At 37.9% G+C, this 19,999-nt stretch overlaps 1 protein-coding gene across 3 annotated transcripts in view; it reads right to left on the bottom strand.

Annotated features, from left to right (window-relative positions):
- Positions 1-275: 275 nt before the first annotated feature.
- LOC103720737 (zinc finger FYVE domain protein) overlaps positions 276-19,999 on the bottom strand; it is a 38,219-nt gene continuing 18,495 nt past the window's right edge. For all 3 annotated transcript variants that reach the window (XM_039131280.2, XM_008810606.4, XM_008810615.4), the window contains exons 17-36: positions 19,594-19,818; positions 17,649-17,739; positions 17,447-17,524; positions 16,822-17,112; positions 16,537-16,734; positions 15,808-16,296; positions 14,605-14,766; positions 14,209-14,538; positions 14,029-14,111; positions 12,828-12,932; positions 10,097-10,325; positions 9,196-9,552; positions 7,712-7,813; positions 6,826-6,969; positions 5,852-5,940; positions 4,781-4,863; positions 4,478-4,593; positions 4,267-4,352; positions 1,394-1,493; positions 276-482 (exon numbers count right to left, since the gene is read on the bottom strand). In XM_039131280.2, coding sequence (XP_038987208.2) covers positions 417-482; positions 1,394-1,493; positions 4,267-4,352; positions 4,478-4,593; positions 4,781-4,863; positions 5,852-5,940; positions 6,826-6,969; positions 7,712-7,813; positions 9,196-9,552; positions 10,097-10,325; positions 12,828-12,932; positions 14,029-14,111; positions 14,209-14,538; positions 14,605-14,766; positions 15,808-16,296; positions 16,537-16,734; positions 16,822-17,112; positions 17,447-17,524; positions 17,649-17,739; positions 19,594-19,818 — 3,424 coding nt within the window. In that variant the 3' untranslated portion in view covers positions 276-416. The remainder of the gene's footprint in view (positions 483-1,393; positions 1,494-4,266; positions 4,353-4,477; positions 4,594-4,780; positions 4,864-5,851; positions 5,941-6,825; positions 6,970-7,711; positions 7,814-9,195; positions 9,553-10,096; positions 10,326-12,827; positions 12,933-14,028; positions 14,112-14,208; positions 14,539-14,604; positions 14,767-15,807; positions 16,297-16,536; positions 16,735-16,821; positions 17,113-17,446; positions 17,525-17,648; positions 17,740-19,593; positions 19,819-19,999) is intronic.

Genomic DNA, 19,999 nt, shown 5'->3' with positions numbered 1-19,999 from the left:
CCGGCTCCGAATTCTCTCCTCTCGAGCACTCAACCTGTCCTCATGCAGGTCATCCACCAGCAAAGATCACCTTGTGACATGGGCTCGTTTCATTGCTATAGGTTGTCTAAACCTGGTAATTTGTTCCATCAGCTAAGGTTGCCAATAACTGCTCGCTGACGTGGCATTTAGTGAGTCCTGAAAATCAGTTTTGGTGGCAAGCTTTGGATGGCTACTGAATTTCAGCATGACATGGGAAATATGTGGAGAAACTGGAACCGAGAAACAAGCCAATATTTTCACCACAAGGGAACCATTTTATTGCGAACACAAATATATACATTTATAATTTTTCTGCGGCATTTCATTTTCTGTCCTTTGCATCTTTACAAAAGTTACCAAATTATATGTACTGAGCCAACCATTAAGTTACCAAATTACATGTATTGAGCCAACCATTGCTTGCACATGTCCAGGACAGGTAGTGCATTTGCATGCAAAGCCTGTAAGATTAGTGGAAAGGGAAAAAAATTAGGGTGGGTATGAGGGATGCATAACCTACTCACAGTCACGATCATCATTTCAAGAAAGATATACTAGAATATTTTGGAGAATGGAGGCAGTAATATCCTGTAAAACTGCAAGAACATGGTGTTCGCCATGCAAAATACTGATGCAGCATGACATATTATAGAACACTTCTAAGAAACACTACATCATGAACAGAGTGACTAATTAGCATTATCTAGCATGAGAAGTCACGCAGGGAAAAATAGTCTCATCTATCTCAAGCAATTTATATTGAGAGCTCAAATTATTCATCCGACAGCAGTAATGTGTATCATAACATACAGAAGCTTAGCGGTTTCTAGTATTTTTGAAGAACTGAGAATTTAGCAAATTCCAAAATAAACCATAACTATTTTGATAAAGGAAATATCATCTTCTCTACATAAGTTTTATAATGAAAATGGCTGTAGATGGTATAGGCATATGGCAATTAGCAGAGCTCATATCTCTGTCAACATATATAGGTGATCAAGTGTGTTCTGTTTCTTTGTTTTCTGATAGAACAGCAATATTGATTTGCTCTTAGTTTTTCCCTTTCTTGAAGCAAGCATATTTCTAGCTTCCAAGTGATACCGAAACACTGTTGAATTATTACTTTTGCTTTTCAACTTAGTTGCCGAACAATATAATAGCATGAAGTCATAGATCAATTTTGCAAGTTACAATAGGTAAAGCTTTGAAGAATAAACATGACTACAATATGAATGTTAATAGCATAAATTATTGTCAGAGATACAAAAGTCATAGATCAATTTTTCAAGTTATAATAGGTAAAGCTTTGAAAAATAAACACAACTACAATATAAAGTTTAATAGCATAAATTATTGTCATAGATACACCAACCTGATGGGCCACATATTGAACATCAGCCACACTTCCACTTCGGGATGCTATCTGGAAAGCACTCTTTAGACGGCCACAGACCACACAGGCCAAGACTTTCCTATTAAGATAGAAATGACATCATAAACAACCATAAAGTTTCTAGACAGAACTGTAAAGACATACATCAAGCTATACCTTTATGTTCAAGGTAAATATTTCTTACTTGAAGCTTTCAAGACATTATTACTGTCAAACAAGCTTTTAGAATATGCTACCATGCAAGCATGTCCAATTGTAGGCTAGGAGATAACAACGTTGTTTAGAGGCAACTTATAGAAAACCATATAATTGCATTGCAATTCTAGCCTTTACTTTTGTTCTCTACTTACAAGGGAGATTGAAAGAGTGAGTTTTGATTAGAAGATGTTTGGCTTATCCAGTACTGAGGTGTACATGTATGTAGACAGCAGGGTGTGATTGGGGGTTTTAAAAGAGGGAAAGAGGAGGGGGGGGGGGGGGGGGGGGGGGGGGGTGCAGGCCAGAATGACTTCTGTGTGTTTACTCCTGCTTCTATTACCAATATCTCAGTTTTTTCTAGGGAAAATCTTGAATACACATACACTACTCATACCATGGTATATAGAGGATCAAGGTGTCCAAGAAAAAAAGAAAGCTTGGGAAGATTGATTTGTTAAAAGGGGAAAAAAGTTTTTCTTGTATGTTGTATTAGTATACTTCATATGGAAATACTGAAGCTCTTGCCGGGCCCTAGAAAATGGTTCTAGTGAAACCTAGATAATAACCATTGACAAAGAAAGACTGACATAAACATCCAAAATGATGGTGGAGGGCTAGTTGATTTGTTCAGGTTTGGAACGATTGAAGAGCGAAGGGTTAAGATCAGAATCGGGTTCAAAGTACTTGACGAGATATGCGGGGAGCTGAGCCATTCACCTAGGTGGCTAGGAGAAGCCAAGACCAGTAACAAGCAAAACTTAATTGGAATAACAAGAAAGAACTTCATATTGCAACCCTTCATGCTGTAATGTTGTATGATTGAAGCAAATTTGCTAGAATAGCCAAAAAGCATCTGTAAATTGATCGTCACCACTTGGATAACTGAGAGATAAATGAATTCATAAAAGAACACAGCTTTTATAGTCAATAAAGACTCTTATGCTTCAGTTTGAGATTTACATGAGCTACAGAGGAAGATGAAGAATGAAAAAAGCAAACAAACAATAAATTCAACAATGGAGCACAACTCAGGCGGGGGTCTCTAACATACATCTACAGGTGTAAACAAGCCGAACATGAGCAAGCTTCAGCTTGAGCTTGGCTCGACCACCTTAGATAGACTCGAGATCGACTCAATCCCCCTAGAAAAGCAAGAGCTCAAGACAAGCTGAGGAGATTTTACTCAAGCTCAACTTGTTAAACCATGCATCAGCTCGTAACTAAGAAGACGATTCATTACAATTCTTACTGGCTTGAGTTCCACCTTCACCTCAACCAAAACATGGAAGAAGCACGGTGGTGCACAGGAGTGAGGAGCTCTAGGTAGAGCAGAAGGCAAAATTAGCCAGCACTGAGGTCGATGGCCTGAAGTTGGTGATGTTGGCAACAGGATGGAGATCCTATGTCTCCTTGCATATATATATATATATATATATATAGAGAGAGAGAGAGAGAGAGAGAGAGAGGATACAGACAGAGATTAGGTCCGACCGTGCTTTCCCTCTTCCCACCTCTTGATAGCAACCTTTGAATTAGATTCAAGGCCTAAGATGGTTAAGATAACCTAGACCAAGTTACTTATCTCAGCCATTGGACATTGATCTAATCACTGAGAAAATGAGATCACTTTCACAAACTAAATTGTCAAAATAAATAAAATGCATATAAAAATGTGTTTTTGTCATATATTTAAATTTATTTCTATATATTTGAGCTATATCAAGCTGAACACAAACAAGCTGGGTCTAGCTCCTGTTCAGCTTGTACATATTCCAAGCTCACATCTTTAGCTCATGTTGGCTTGTCTTCTAAGTGAACAAGCTCCTTTCAAGCTGAATTTCTAGCCAAACACAAGCAGCTCATGAACATCTCACTCATTTCACACCCCTACATATAGCAAGATTTACAGATTGTCAATCTGATATCCTGTGGGTCATGCCAAATATAAAGCCAGCTGATGGGAGTAAGTAATAAGATAAGAGCTAACAATGACTATAAAAAGCTTAAAAATTTATGGGGAGCTTGCCGAGAATGAAGGTTGTTCACCTAAGAAATAATATAAATAATAAAACAGACACCCCACTCTTAAGTCAAAGGTACGCAACAGAGGTGAAATATAATAATTAGGATATAGGCTTACCAACACAACATTTTTGAATATGCAAATGTCAATTGACTTGATATCCAAAGAAGCTAAAATGATAAAGGAACACAACAATTGGTTATCAGATCAATCTTTGTTGATTTATTATAATCATTATATATACTTAAACTCTCTATAAATTTGACAGTAAATCATATACAAGAATCTCAAATTTAGAGTTCAAATTTTAAAACTGCTTCTTTTGTTTGTTATGTCAATTGTCATGTTTCACACATGTTCTACCATTACATTGAAAATTGCATCAGATTGTTCCATTTTTAACTTATTGCACTTCCATTCTTCTAAGAAAAAAGATGCAATTCTATGCTTTTGTGAGCAATGTCTGCAGGTCCTTACGGGACAATATGAATCATTTTGACTTCTAATACCAGATCCCTTATTAGTGCACATTTCTAACCTAGAAGTAAGTACTGCAACTACATGACTGAGATTACAACAATGAACACATGATCCTATTTTCAGACATGCATAAGTCATAACCAATTCATACCTGTGGCTGCTGACTAACATGTCAATAAGACGGTCAGGCCTTTCTTTGTGTTTATTTGCATATACATTGATGGCAGCACCTAACACCTATTGAAAATTCAAAATAACATAGTAAGTAACTAATGTAATCAGTGTCATTAGATTATGAGCGGCAGATAACTCAATTCAACAAACTTTCACTTCCACAGAATCAGCATACTGAAATTTTTTACCTGGTCCCAATCATCATCATCTATTGTGCCTTTTATATTCTTCAAGAACTCTGTTAACTGACCACCCTTCTTTCTATCTGCCAGGGATGCTGCTACAGCAGCATAAATATGAACAGCTGAAAAATAGACAATGTGCATTCAATTAATCAGCATATATGCCAATTCTAACACGAGGGAAAGATTGATAAATCAATAAATCAAAGAAATCCAAACCAACAATTCTATTTAATCAACCAGATAAGGGGAAATAAAGATCTAAACCAATATAAGCACAATAATAGTCGATAACAATTATATTAGTACCTGGAAGGTTAAACTCATATATCACATGGAAAGCCAGGTCAAAATGCTTTTCAGCAAGAGTTTCAGCAACCACACATCTTCTCCTGCAAAGCAGTTCAAGGAAATTACAGTAAAAAAGGGATGTGATCAAGGGACCTGACCTTAGTCTCTCAATCCATATGGCAGCTACTTTGACATGCCCACTAACTAATATCAGTAGAAAAACTCCACAGAAATCAAACCAGAAGAACTCTCAAAATTATATAGATAATGATCATCCTATTTAAGCATTGAATCATGCAATGATGCTCAAGAGTCCGTACTGAACCGGCCCTTTTCCTCATAAGTTGCACCCCAGATATGGACACAGTTTCTATATCAGACCCTTTGTTTTTTTCCTCTATCTAGATTCTTTGCTAGTCTAGAAGATCCTTGAGGACTTTTTGTGATTGCATACACGCAAACATATCAATATCATAGGTGTTTGTATCCTCTATCTGGTCTCCCATGTTTCATGGCTGCCTCCTTTGTCCTCCAAAATTGCCCTGGTCATGGCTTCAGCACTTGTTTACAATGGGTTGACATCAGGTTAAGAGTTGTTCATAAATTGTTCACAAACTTTCTCTGCCACATCTGATCCATAAAGCAATCCGATATAGATGAAGCTTGTGGCTTAGTGTTAAAGACAAAACATCAAAAGTGGAATTCACCATATCTGCTTAGACACTTTCTTAGTTAACAGAACAAGAAGCATAGAAGTCATAACTGGTCGATATATTAATAGCTTACATGTGAATCCACAGGTATTAGAAGCCAACATAAGTTTTCAGCCGTATGTGGCCTGAGAATCTAACACGACTTCCATCAAAAACACAGATGTCAATCAGTACAATAAAGAGTAGCACAGAAAAAGAAAGAAAAGAAAGGGTCATTATAGATGGAACATAGTCATATCATATTAGAATTTTATTAAACTTATTATTTTAAGAGAAGGATAATTCTAGTTATATAAATTACCAAAAGTATGAGTTTGACAGTTCTTCCTACTTACTGACAAATAACAGAGAGGTGTTTAAATTGAGGCTCACAAACCTGAAAGTTTCAGGGTCACTTGGATTTCCAAATAGGGAATGCTTCCACTGAGGTCCTTCTGCATCATTGAGGGATTTCACTACTTCCACCTACATAGCATGCATTAGTGTAAGAAGTAGGTGTTGGCCCAAAGCAGCAAATAAGACTAAGGAAATTTAGAATTATCTAGGACTGTAGGGATCTATAAGGATAAAATACCAACAATATGCACAACAAAGTCAGTAATTTAAGAACAAAATTTACAGGCAGAAATGTAATCATGCCATTTATCTTGACACACAATTCAGTTGCTAGGATATCTTCATTTTTAACTGTACTTTGTTTATATGGAAGAACACTGAGTGATGGATCCAGACTAGCCTCTCAACCAGATTGTGAGGATTTCTCATCTGTTCCTTAAGAAAAAGTTGTGCTGCTTTCAGAATTTTAATGTTATCATAAAAATAAGTGACTTTAGATTCTACACTTACAAGTTTAAATCACCACCCTTTCATACATAAATTATATTTTTCAAAAACTAATAAGCCAACAAGTTATGTAAGGTTTTGTGCTGTAAATTGTCTTTGCAAACATAAACTTTTTATGGACAAATATTCAAAAGTTTAAGTGCAAGCATGGATGATGGTGTTTAAACAAAATAGACCTACTAATATTTATAACATCATGGAATTAATCTTAGCCAAGATTAAGAAAATCATAATAAAAAATAATCAATCAACTAACAGTGATAATGCCTGCATGCAATATTACCAAAAGACTAAGGGGGAAAAATGGTCAAATAATCATCATATTCATGACCTTATCTAATAAATCACATATTTATTGCAGTAGAATTCCTAATTTTCTTATGCATGAAACATAAATAGAAAATTTATAGTTGCCTACCTACCATGATGGTATAGCCAAACGGATGGAAAAAATCATTGTTGCTAATCATTAGACTAATTCTTTTTAAAAGAGGTCGACATACTCACCTGAATGGCTACCCGTGCTGAGAACTTTACAAGCCCCTCAGCAGTAAGTTTTTCGGAGGCACTCTTTCCACGAACAGTCTTGGACACAAGTTTAGGAGCCTCACCTGCCCTGTGCCGTGCTGATAATCCTTCTTCAAAATGATTCTGCATACATTAGTAAGATATCAGCATGCAATAGTGCCACCAAAAGGTCATGCGAAATCGCAAACAAAGTTAAGCCAATCAAAAAAAAAAAAATTGTAACTCTAATTTTTTTTTAAAAAAATAAATGACAAGGTGTAATTTTTCAATGGAGTGGATTCTAATATGATGTGGCCCACACATCTCAACTTTATTAATAGTAAAATTTTAAATGTGTTGTCATTGCAAGATAAAATATAAAAAAACCAGTTTTCCTTTATTTGCCTTAGTTGTTACCTCATAAATGGCTCAACGTACTATAAAATTCAAATGAGCAAAACCAAGCTTTCAAACATTGGTACCATACTTCGTACTGGTTTTTTGCTGGAACGGTATGGTATCGGGCAACACATGGTCCAAGATTATCCAGTACTAAAACACATATGGTACCACTCGCACTGTCCCATTTCGGCAGTTTTTAAAATCTTGAACAAAACATAGGTCATAAGAAGTGTATAAGGCATCATTTATGAAATAAGCCATTCTACGACCGAGGTAAAAATAAATGATAGAAGTTTATTTTTCAAAGCTATTGCCAGATGCAAATCAAGGTAAAACAAAAACGAGAAAATAGACTGAACTACCAATCCAAAATCAACAATAATGGATAGTTTCATATTTGCAAAGCTTAAGCAGTAAATAAACTCATTAACTGCACAAAAAAAATAGTTTAGTAACTTAACCTTCCAGAGCAACAAAATCGTACCTTGGCATGCTCCAAATGTTTGATTGCTTCTTCTTGGGAAGAAGAGTTCATAAATAATTGAATACAGCAAAGACCAGCAGCAACATGGTCCCCCTTAATAACCTGGACCAACATGTTCAGGTTAGATTAACCTCAAAGGAAAATGATGCTAAAACAGAAATGAAGGCCTTAGGGTTCTAGTATTTACACCACCATACCATGAAGTCACACCATGAAAGAAAATGGAGACAAGCTTCTTGATTTTTATTGTATTACATGGAGCCTAAAACACAACAGAGGGCATCCCTTGTCTAAGCGAATAAAGATTTTGTAGCTTTAGCAGTACAAAACATAAAAGAAAAAGACCTCCTACTCCCATAGACTCGTGGATTAACTTTCCAAAACATAATCCTATGAATATTAAAATACAACATATATACCTGGAATCTAATACAATTATAAATAACTAATCATTGTCTTTACAAGAAACCTATCAAATAGCCAATCAACGAAACAAATAAATGAGCCCTGCTTTAACTAACACCTGGCTGCAATTTTTCAAATACAAATATACATACACACTTCATTCCAAAAGATCAATTGAAGATTAAAAATATTCTCACCTAAATAGAGCTAGAGTTATCTGAGGATCACAATTCTAGCACTATACTCACAGGCCTTTTTCTACGCTTAAGGATCAGCTAGCATTAACCATACAACTTGATCTTATTGAATTTCATTATCCATTAATTGAGCGATAGTAAATTGCAACGAACTGAAAAGAACACAAGTCCTGCAGACCCACTTGTGTATGCATAGACAGGTATTGCACACACATGCGCAAGCCCATGAATGTTTGCATCTCAGGCATCCTTTTTAAGTTGGGATGTATGCATGTGTAGCAAATCAGGAACCATAAATCTGATGCTGAAATAGTTGGGAAGAGGCTAGATGGCTATGGTTTATGTATGCATGTGTAAATTATAAAATAAATAAATGAAATAACCATCCCAAAACCCAGCAGTAACTAGAGCTACACATTTTTAATTGTGATCATATTGATATACTAACACAAATTTTAGAAATCGATAAACAACAGAAACTTGAAAATCATAAGGACTTAAAAAAAAATATAAATGAACTGAACGAGCTGACAGTCGACATTGATGGGGGACAATGGACATCTGTAATGCATCCTCACTTGAAGCCAATAGATTAAAAAAAATAATCAAAACCTTCTACTGTTTGAGTCAACTTAGTTCAAAAGTGCAAGGGTATTGGTTGCATAAACTTGACAGCAGAACATTGAAGTTCTTATCCAGTTTCCCAGAGACACTTAGAGTCCAACTGCTTTTAAAAACAATATGAGAGACTCTTGAAAACCTACCAAGCAAATATTGCAATTTATTCCCAAATAAGCTCAGCAAGCAATAACGGAGTTCCAATTCTGACATAATTTAAGATATATTAAAGAGTTTGCCAAGGTCAGATAGATGATTGCATACCAGAAACTTGTAAAGATAATTAAAATGGCGATGTGTTTCACAGTAGCTGCATATACGAGCAAGAGCAGCAGCTATGTATTGGCTCACTGTTATGTCTTGTGATGCTGTTGATGCAATTCTTGCTGATATTATGTCCTCCAAAACAGCCATAGCACCATAAGAAATACATAGGTCACATAAGTCATCGATAGTCCCATAGTCAGTTGCTAAAGGATCAGGTCGTTGAGAGGATGCCAAAGGAGGTGTTGCTGCATATGATGGGTGTGAAGGTATAGAGTGTGGTGGAAAGAAAAGCAAGCAGGCATCAGCATAATGACCATGCCTAAACGTGAAAGCAAGTATTTGGGGACGAGCATACTGCAAAAAGTACAGAACAACAAAGTAAGACATAATCTATTAAAAAAAGAAAACCAAAATCACAATCGGTAGTAACTGCTAAGTTTACTTCCACAACCAGCAGCAGTACAAGAATCTAACATAATCAAATATCTGATGAAAACAGAAGATAGGAAGAGCCCAGAAGCATAGACTTATTTTGTAAATTAACAAACTTCAGCAGAAGATAAGGCTTTTCAGCATTTTATGTCGATTATTGCCTGTAAAATCTCCTTTTGCAACTAGCATCAATAAGAATAACCCTGAATACATAAACCAACCAGATAGATGGTATAAATCAAATCCAGAGAAGGTTCATGTCTGCCACATGTGGTTATTGATGTTTGTTTAAGTGTGCAAAGACTTCAAGCAAATTCTGAAAAACCACAGCAAATTCTGTTTCTTGTATTTGCTTATCAAATTAGAGAAGCTATCATGACCATGCTCACTTAGTTCAAGGTAAAAATCTTCCTTAACCGTCAATGAGAAAGCTGAGTTAAAGCTAACTGGAGGTAATGCAGCTTACTTCTTGTAAATAGTGAATACATTCAACATATCGAATATTGTCAAGGTTGCTGCGGGGACCATCTTCAAATTCTGGACCAGATGATGCAGACGTATTTGAAGCTTCTTGAGACTGTCTGGACCTCTCAGAACGGGGAAATGTAGATGGAATGTATAAAACATTAAGGTATGCATCAGCAGAAAGAGAATCATCCAAGATTGCTGGTGCACTTTTTGCCAAGTGTTCGTACCTGCAATATCAGTTACAACTATCCAATTTCATGCAAACTCGATTGAACAAAGAAGAAACTTCTTCCTAATCCATAAAAATGATAAACATAGAGCTATTAAATGATCAAATGATAATTTTACACAGGCATAGAGGTTGTTAGAAACCTAGGGAAGATAACTAGGGGATTTAGCTGACTGAATCCTTAGCAAAATGACAATGAATGCAAGGATAGTTTGGATAGCCTTCAACTATGGACTTACATTAGCTAAAACTATACCATATGGAAATAAAAAAATACAACTCAAAACCTTTATCAATTATCACTTGGAATTTAAGTTAAATCTCAAATGTTGGAAGGGCTAAAATCAACTATTGTTGTTGGCTCGCCCCAACTAAAATGTCATTTTTCTTGCCATAACAAATAGGAGTTAGTCATTGCTTTTTTGGATCCCCAATTAGATTTCGTCAAAACTCAAATAGAACTAACTTCGACCAGTTGAAATGGACTCAAATAGAACTAACTTCGACCAGTTGAAATGGAGATCCATGATATCAACCAACAACAAAGTGATATTGCCGAGGTTTTGAATTCTAGAATTGGTTCCTACTAACATCTAAAAGAAAGACTAATTTGTAGCATACCAACCCAAGGTCTATCAAACCGATATTGAAGCTCGTCCTGGCTGGCGACCAGTTTGGTATGGTACGGATTCACACCATACCATGCTGGGACATATTGAACAGCGAGAGGGAAGGAGAGGAAGAGAGAGAGAGAGTGATGAAGAGGGAGGAAGAGAGAGAGTAAGGGGGTTCATGGAGAGGGGGAAGAGGGAGGAGGAACAGAGGGAGGGCGGGACGGAGAGGGAGGGTGAGAGGGAGAGAGAGGGGGGGCTCATGGAGAGGAGGAAGAGAGAGAGAGCGAGAGAGAGAGGGGGGGGAGGGGAGAGAGGGAGAGATGAAGGACCTAGGGGGGGGCTTACCTACGAGTGATTGGCATCAATCGGTGTCAAAGACGGAAAGATGGATGCGAGCAAGGTGACACGAGAGTGAGAGCAAACCAAAGCGAGAACGCCTCTTAAGCTACTTCGCGGAGTCAAACTATCTTGGTTAGGGGCTGGTCTAGTTCAATGCGCTTTGATTTGTCTAGTTCAGGATGGTTCGACGCAACGTACGCTGTATCGGTATCGGTAGGCGTACCGGTCGCCTATCGGACCGGTACGGTTCCTGTCCCCGGGGAATCGCACACGAAAGCGCACGCAGGCACAGTTCCCAGCTCGCACCCGCATGGGCACGCTGCCTCGTAAGTGGTCGCTCTTCCCCACACGCAAGCGTGCTGCACAGAGGCGGGTACCGGTGCGTACTGCTCCGGTACCGAGCTTGTACCGTGCGGTTCCGGCTCCTTTGGGGCTAGAACCGTTTTTCACGATTGAGCCGGGCCGGTCAGGGATCGGACAGTCTGGTACGGGCTAAACCGACCGGTACGGCCTGGTTCAGCATACCATGGTTCGGCGTCTCTGTATCAACCCTTGACCGGCATTGATCACTTTAAGGCTATAGTTCAAACAAGCCCAACTCAGATCTTAGCAACTTAATGCCATACATGTAATGCTTTAGCTATAATATCATTATTAATAATTTAGATTCATTATCAAAAGTTATGTTAAAATCAACATCTGCTAGATTATAATATTTTATCAATAACAAATATGGAAATTACTTTTCTAACACCCCTAAAACACACAACGTTTAAATGCTTAAAAGTTCAAAACTCTCAAACATTTGCAAATTGCATGCCACAGTATTCCTAAGACAGAAGACTTTAGGCTTGACAATAATCACCAAGATGAATTAGTGAAAACAAAAAACAGAAGTCCTATCAATGAAATCATTTCAAATGACAGGAAAATCAACCCAGCTGTACAGGCTTTAGTTAAAGCAATTGAAAGACAGACTACCAGCAATGTTTTCTATTAAGGACAACTACATAAATTAGAAATACCAACATGGATACCATCAGAAAAAATCAATGCACCATTTCCAAGCACTTCCAAATTGCATACTTAAAAAAAAAAATTCGAGCATATCTTTCCTAAGCAATTAGCAATTTAAACCAGCACATTTAAATACAGAAATAAATGCATTTAAATGTAATTAAGAATACATAATCCTTCAGTTTAAATAGAAGTATAGGCAGGCTAAGTTGAAGAAGATGTAACTAACACTACAAAAAGAATCAATTATCCACATTTCATTTGAAAAAGTTTTTAAAAAAAACACCACCACCACCAACAACAACAAAATCAAGTCGTAATATCCAACGACAATTTGATAATATCTCTGTTCTTTCTTCTTGCTATCCTGCACACAAAGTATCAGAATACAATAGCTTTGCATACCAACACCAAACCAGCAAATGACTACCTCTCTTTCCCAGAAAATATATGCTTCAGAAATTCAAGTTCAAACAATTCCAAACTGAATTTTATTAAAAAACATATATCCATTGCTATAATGCACTTACAAGGAACGGACAGCCGAAACATCCACTGGAGGACCACCTTCCACTGTATTAATAATCTCAAGAATTACTGGTGTGGGATCACCTTTATGTAATTGAAGAGCTTGCCTGGATACCATCAGAAAAGTGTTAAGCATACACCACAAGTTTCCTTCTAGCAAGGACACACATATAACTTAGATCTGCAGATAAGTTAAACCAAGCAAGAATATATACATAAATCCACCCAGCAACCTAATCTGATCTATTTTGGATTAGCTTACTCCTACCACCCATTGATTCTTGTCCAAGGCTGAGTCCTGCCAAAAGGAAAGTTCTACTAATTCTTTGTTACTATTTCAAACCAAAAGTTTCCTTGCTTGTCCTTTCAGTCTAGTGTCATCTTTGGCCTATGTTGTATATGTGTAAAAGGTCCGCCGTACCGGTACCGGTCGGCGTACCGGTGGCGGCCCGGAACGGTACGTACCGGTCCCATACCGGTTCTGTACTGGCCCGTACCGGTCCTATATCGGTTCTCCAACGATAAGCTACCAGTACCGGATTCCACGCTGATCCGGTACCGGTGCTAGGCCGGCTGGTACGAGCCGGTATGACAGATCATGGACCAAGGTCCGCCGTACCGGTACCGGTCGGCGTACCGATGGCAGTCCGGACCGGTACGTACCGGTCCGAACCGGTCACGTACCGGTCCGAACCGATTCCGTACCGGTTCTCTAACAATAAACCACCAGTACCGGATTCCACGCTGATCCAGTATCGGTCCCAGGCCGGACCGGTACGTACCGGCCGGTACGGCAGACCATGCCATAAACTGTAAATATTTCATTCACTACTATTGCACATCCTAGACTTCCTTTCCACAATCATGTCTAGATTTGTCCTTATTTTACCTCAATATCTTCGCTCCTGCTATCCTCACCTTTTGCTTAGGGACTCTTCAAACTACCCAATATTGAACAGTGTATGATTTACCTTTTTCAGGTATCTTTAATTCAAGAAACAGGAAGTATATCCACTGCAAATAGAACAAGAAGCATTCTACCTAACTCTAAGATGGCCATGCAGTGTGTAATTTCAGTACAAAGTGGACTTCTTTTACCAACCTACAGATTTCTTCGATCCAGCAAAGAGAACTTCTCTTTTGACTTAATTGAAAGAACTGATAGAGCTGTCCTATTGACTGCAATAGAGCAAGGCCACTTACTTGAATTTGACACGAGCTTGAGCATAGCGTTCCATTCGAATCAAGGCATGACCCCATGCATTCCAAACAGGAAAAGCATCGATCTGAAAATTGAAAAACTATTCACTACATAAACCAAAACAGGAGAACATGAACAAAATGATCCATGACTGTTTCATCCTTCTTAAAATGCACAGCTACCTTGCACTTTTTACAAGTATATACAGCCATGCTGTACCGTTCATCTAAAATTAGTCTGTCACGTAGATGGGCTGAAGATTCTTTATCAGCAATATCATCAAGAGAAGCAATAATTCCTGATCCCAGTAGACTCTGAAGAAGCTCGGCACGTCCAAGCCAGATGTCCACTTGTGCCAGAAGTTCTGACAGTTCATCTGGATACTGACTGCCAATACTAGAGCTTCCACTTTCTGCAGATGCATCATCTGCATCCTTAGTTCTCTCAGAATTACTTGACAAATCACTGGTCCCAGCAAGTTTTCTCAACTGACTCTTTGCATAAGCCAATGCCTGAAGAAAGGCATCACAATCATTCCAAGTTGCAAATAAACAACACATCATATAGATAAGATATACCTGCACATAAGTTTCTGTTGCATGATATGCTCGACCTATAGTTTCCATAGATGCATTCAGAGGCAAATGTTGGGAGCCTAACACATTCTTCATCTGATTAACACACAATTCCATAGCACCTTTGGCAGAGACTAACTCGTCAGAACATAATGAAAGCAGTGCCTGAAAATGTAAGGAAAAAGTGTAAGAGATTTAGCAAACACATGAAACATAAAATGTCTAAATGTACTAGTTCACAATCTTGCACAGACATGTCAAGTCATATAGATGCAACATTTAACAGCAATTACACGAAGTGGATACTCTCAATCTTTTGGCAACAGTAAAATTTTGCAGTTGTCAAAAGCAAAGAACTAATACTTCTTATTCCAAGAACACAAACAAGTCCATAAAGACAGACATGTTTGTGCATGTCAGCTACAAGAATTTCCCAGATGCCAAATTTAAATAAAAATTTACTTATTTTTTCCTGATGATCCACTTTTTAATAAATAAGATTAAGGTCTGCCGTACCGCCCGGTACGGGGTGTACCGTACCAGAAGAAAATCAATACGAAACACACATTCAAGTCAGTACAAGCTTCGTACCGTCTCATACCAAGATGTACCGATATGCGTACTGAGGCGTACCGAAATAAAAATTGAGAAAATGAGTAAGAGAGATATTTCGGTGTAGAGATATATCGTACTATACCATACCGTACCGAACTGATAAGGTACCAATACGGTATCCGATACCGAGATTGTAGATCTTGAATAAGAGAAAGGACTATAATAATCTAAGGGCTTAATCTTCTGAATATGGTCATTAACTCAATGATCCTTATGTTAAACATATCGAACTGCAGGGGGTACAGCAGATGGAACCCATATAGGCAAAAAAAAAAAAAAAACAACAACGAATAACATTATTTAAGACTAATTGTATTTTAATCAAGAGCTGGCTTGTGTTCTCATGCACAATGCAAGTTTAATGTATATAGGCATTTTGGCATTGATTCTGCCTTGGTAATAGTCATGTAGCAATTTTTGTACAGAATGCATCAAAACACCACTGGATTGAGTCAGCAGATATGGCATTAACATCAATTGAGTTGTCTTACGGGTTTGTCTGAACTGCTTTATACAGGTTTCTATGTCCACTCAAAACTATAAAATCAACCAGCTTGCTTAGTAACTCAGAAGCTACAATTACAATAATACCTTGAAAAGTGTTATATCAGGAGAAGTTTCATATTTATGAGACGAGCGAACTGCATTATCTTTATCTGGATCTCCAGAGAGTACCCATTCCTCAGCAACGGAAACAATTGGAAGTCGTTCTTGCCCATCAGCAGTGTATGCTGAAACACGCTCTTCGTGGATACCAGCCATTGTTTCCCAAGTAACTTTTTCAGATGGCATCAGTCCCGAACTCTTTCTTTTTCGGTACACATCTTTTGGCGCATTCTTGACTCCAGTATCACGAGGAGTCCATGAAAATGCTCTGCGAGCTTCTCTTTGCAAGTTACCTATGCTTTGTGCAAAGTTTGACTTGGATGACATGCCTGATCTAGTTTTTTGTTTCGATCTGGACACAGAGACAGATATCCGCGGTTCTCTTGGAGCAGAACTAACGTTGACAGCAATAGCTTTGGCAGCATATACAAGTATAAGATTGTCATCTCTCAAGGATGGAAATTCTTTTAGAATCTGCACATGAACATCATGAATATTAGTGACAATCTAGATGCACTTCCCAGTGCAAGATGTATTGCTGAGCAATTGTGATATTAATAACCCTGCATGTGTATATTGTCAAGGTGAAATTAGTTAATTCCGTAAAGACTTTAGATTTGAAACTGAAATGTAAAAATATATTGGAATCAACAGAATGAACTTGCATTGACAAATGAATTCACTGCATGAAAACTAAAGGGACCCAAAAAGTACCAAAGAAGCAGATTGCAACTGCTTCATCATCAAAAGAACTTCAAGAATCAAATGAGGATGTTCATGCAGAGCAGAACATCGTTGCTGTGAGGGCAATGGCAGTACAGCTAAAACACGTAGGCCCAATGCCCATGAGTTAAGTCGGGTAACCTCAGAATCTGAAAGATTTCCAACTCCCCGTTTGAGAAAGAAGTGCACCTATTTAAACACAGCAAGTTAGAATTATACAGAAAATAAGATAGCAGCAAAACAAAGACTTTAGTGGGCATATGCATAGTCTTATACAAGAAGTTGTTTTGAACGTAAATCAGGTAGCAGCTGCATAGCTCCAATGGCGACGGGTAGCGCATCATCAGAGTCACGTAATGAAGAAAGAAATCGTGAAGCCTCTGCCGGCCCACCACCACTAAGTGGGTCTGTGGTAAGCAACTTAACAAGCTGTCGACCCTGCAGTTCTCTCCGCAGATCAATAGATAAGGATGCACTTTCAGCAACCTCCAAAGCAGCAGAAACAGCTCCTTTGCCAGCTAGTCTGAGCGCTAGGCCTTCAGGGTCTTCCTTGCAATCAGCTTCAACCTGACAAATCAAAAGTATCAGATTAAGAAATTGGAAAAACATATTCTGCTATGAATTCTAAAACATCCTGATTACAGAAGAAGTGATGAAACCAGAAACAGAATAATTTTTCGGTCTCTGCTGGGCCCATACCAGCACCTGCCACAGTCAGCATAGCACCTATTTAACGCTACGAATATATTTAATTAAAGTTGTTTTTGAAATCTTCTTTTTTTCTCTTTTGGCAACATTGGCATGGATTACCGTGATGGCATGTGTCTTGCTTGTAACATGCCAGCAGGTGACTGTCATTCCTGCCAGCACAGGCTTTTATTACTTTGAAAAGAAGTAATACCTCTTGCCAACTACTATAATGGTCATCAGCAGATAGAATATGACTGTATCTCTGCAAAGCTTTTCTCATTTGCAAAACCTAAACACCAAAAAAATAACTATCAATCAGCAGACAAATTAAAAGTTAAATCATAGGTGCAACATGGTCAGACTTTAAGATATTATTAGTTATGCAAATAGTGCAGTCCAGACAGCTATAGTACCTCATTCCGAACTGGATCACTTGGAGGCAAGTGGCAACTGCACATAGTGAGAACATCCATTGCAGCATCTAACTCCCACCTGTGCAGATACCTGAAATTGATTTATTTAGATAAGGTCAAGCAACATAGGCTGAACATAGAATCAGAATATTTTTTCCTGGAAAGAACATGCCTCTTTTATGCTATCATGCAAATTGCAGAAGATGTCAATGCTTGTCCTAAGCCAGGAAGAAAATAGAGGGGTAGACATCAGATTGCAGCTGACAACTGTTACGAAATAGAGTGAAGCAAGTTTTGTGTTCTATAGTGCTCCAGGTAAATGATACCAAACAAACTCATCAAGGTGGACAAAAATTGAACCTGGACATTGATGTCTGGCAATAATGTCAAGTCTTATAACAAGCAAATGAAAGTTCCTCGACTAACACAGTCCAAGATCCTGAACTATGTGTTGTTCGTGATTCTCATGCATTAGATGAAAGAGAATGTGACAGTTCTACTACTGTGTAATGCTAGTTATGTGTGTAATCTTGCTACAATCATATCTCTGAATGCTCAGCTAATGCAGAGCAAACAACAATGGGACACAACCTATCTCTGTTACTCACTTTTATTTATCTTTAATTAATTTTGAAAGAGCTAAAATGAATGTATTTACATGTCTAAAACAACTTGCTTGTATTTTTCTTTTATAAAAAAACAAAAGGACACAAGTTTTACAATGAAATAAATAAAATTTGACCTTATAAGAAAAATCAACTTACACTAGAGTGAATAAAATTAACTTAGTGTTTCGTGAGTTACCACGACACTTGAGCTTCAGCCTTCAACAAGTTGGATGACTAAGCTAAAAAGCCTCTACCAAATAAGCGAAGAAAACAATGACATATTGGATTACCTCTATGAAGTGAATTTAGTATAGATATTAAAAATTACAATACATTTGTAAGCAAGGTTCGCCGTCTCGATACCGGACCCTATACCGGTGCCACAATAGCACAGTGTCGGTATGGTATGGTATATAATTTTTTTGACATACCAACACTTAGTACGCCACCCGTATCGGGTACCAAGACCGAACTGCTGGTACGATATGGTATGCCTTGTACCGCCTAGTTCGGGCTGGTACGGCATACTATGTTTGTAAGTATTGTTAGATGTCAATGCACTTATGCAATACATTATCTTTCAACACATGTTAAAATGTTAAATCATTGAAAATTTTATGAAACTAGGAAAAAGAAATGAATTAATTGAACTGAAAATTCATTAGATTTGTACTAAGTGCCTAGGCGGCAATCATTGAGAGCCTAGGCAACCATTTGGGCATTAGACAGGTTTATTGCCTGGCATCACCTAGGCTATACAATAACCATGTGTAGTTGTGTACAGTATCAATTCAAGATGCAGCAGTGTAACCTGATAATTTGCTGATACTACATAATGGTCAAATATCTGAGAAGCAGAATTATTTAGAATAAATGAGGACACGATGAATTGTCATGGACTCCAAATGATGTTCAAGATGATAGTAAATTAAATTGCAATCACAGCATAAATTAATAAATTTAGGAAAAGAAATAGATATTGCAAAGTTACTTAGCTACCACAAATTCCATGATTCCATCCTGAATTGAATTATTCTTGTCTAATATCAGAACACATGCGGTATCAGTTGACAAGAATAGGCAGACGCATGCGGTATCAGTTGACAAGAATAGGCAGACGCATGCGGTATCAGTTGACAAGAGTAGGCAGATGCATGAGGTATCAGTTGACAAGAATAGGCAGACGCATGAGGTATCAGTTGACAAGTATAGGCAGACATGCATTTCTTGCAATTAGTTAAAAGATGGAATGCACTTCGAAAGGGCAAGTCTGGCACAGTTTATGCAAACTTCTCAGCTAGCAATAAAGCATAACAGCTCATATGAAGTTTACATACTTAAGAGCAAGTCTTGCTGCAAGCTGCTTATCTTTCAGCCGTAAACAGTACTGCCAAGTGGTGCTTCCAAAATTGCGGGCACCATAACCATAGGGTTGTCCACTGACTGGACTATTCTCCTCCCCATGTTCGATAAGTAACTGAAGTAACTGATCAGATGCTCCATCACGTAAGCAGCGATCCGATAGAGCAAGAGCATCCATTAGTTTCCCTTCATCAATTAACCTGTGAAAATGGAAGGAGACAATACTGACCATCACTTCATAGGGCTGCAAACAAAACTGGCCGCTACCTTATATGTTTGCAGATGTGTCTCCACATGCACATGCACACAGACAGATACAGTACAGTATGAGATTTTCGCTAGAATTTACCACAATAAATACAAATACATAGATACATATAT

Source organism: Phoenix dactylifera, chromosome 9 (assembly GCF_051530095.1).
Source record: "Phoenix dactylifera cultivar Ajwa chromosome 9, Ajwa_hap1_PhDact_Kaust_v1.1, whole genome shotgun sequence".
Taxonomy (NCBI): Eukaryota; Viridiplantae; Streptophyta; class Magnoliopsida; order Arecales; family Arecaceae; genus Phoenix; species Phoenix dactylifera.
This window is presented reverse-complemented; position numbering and strand designations above follow the sequence as displayed.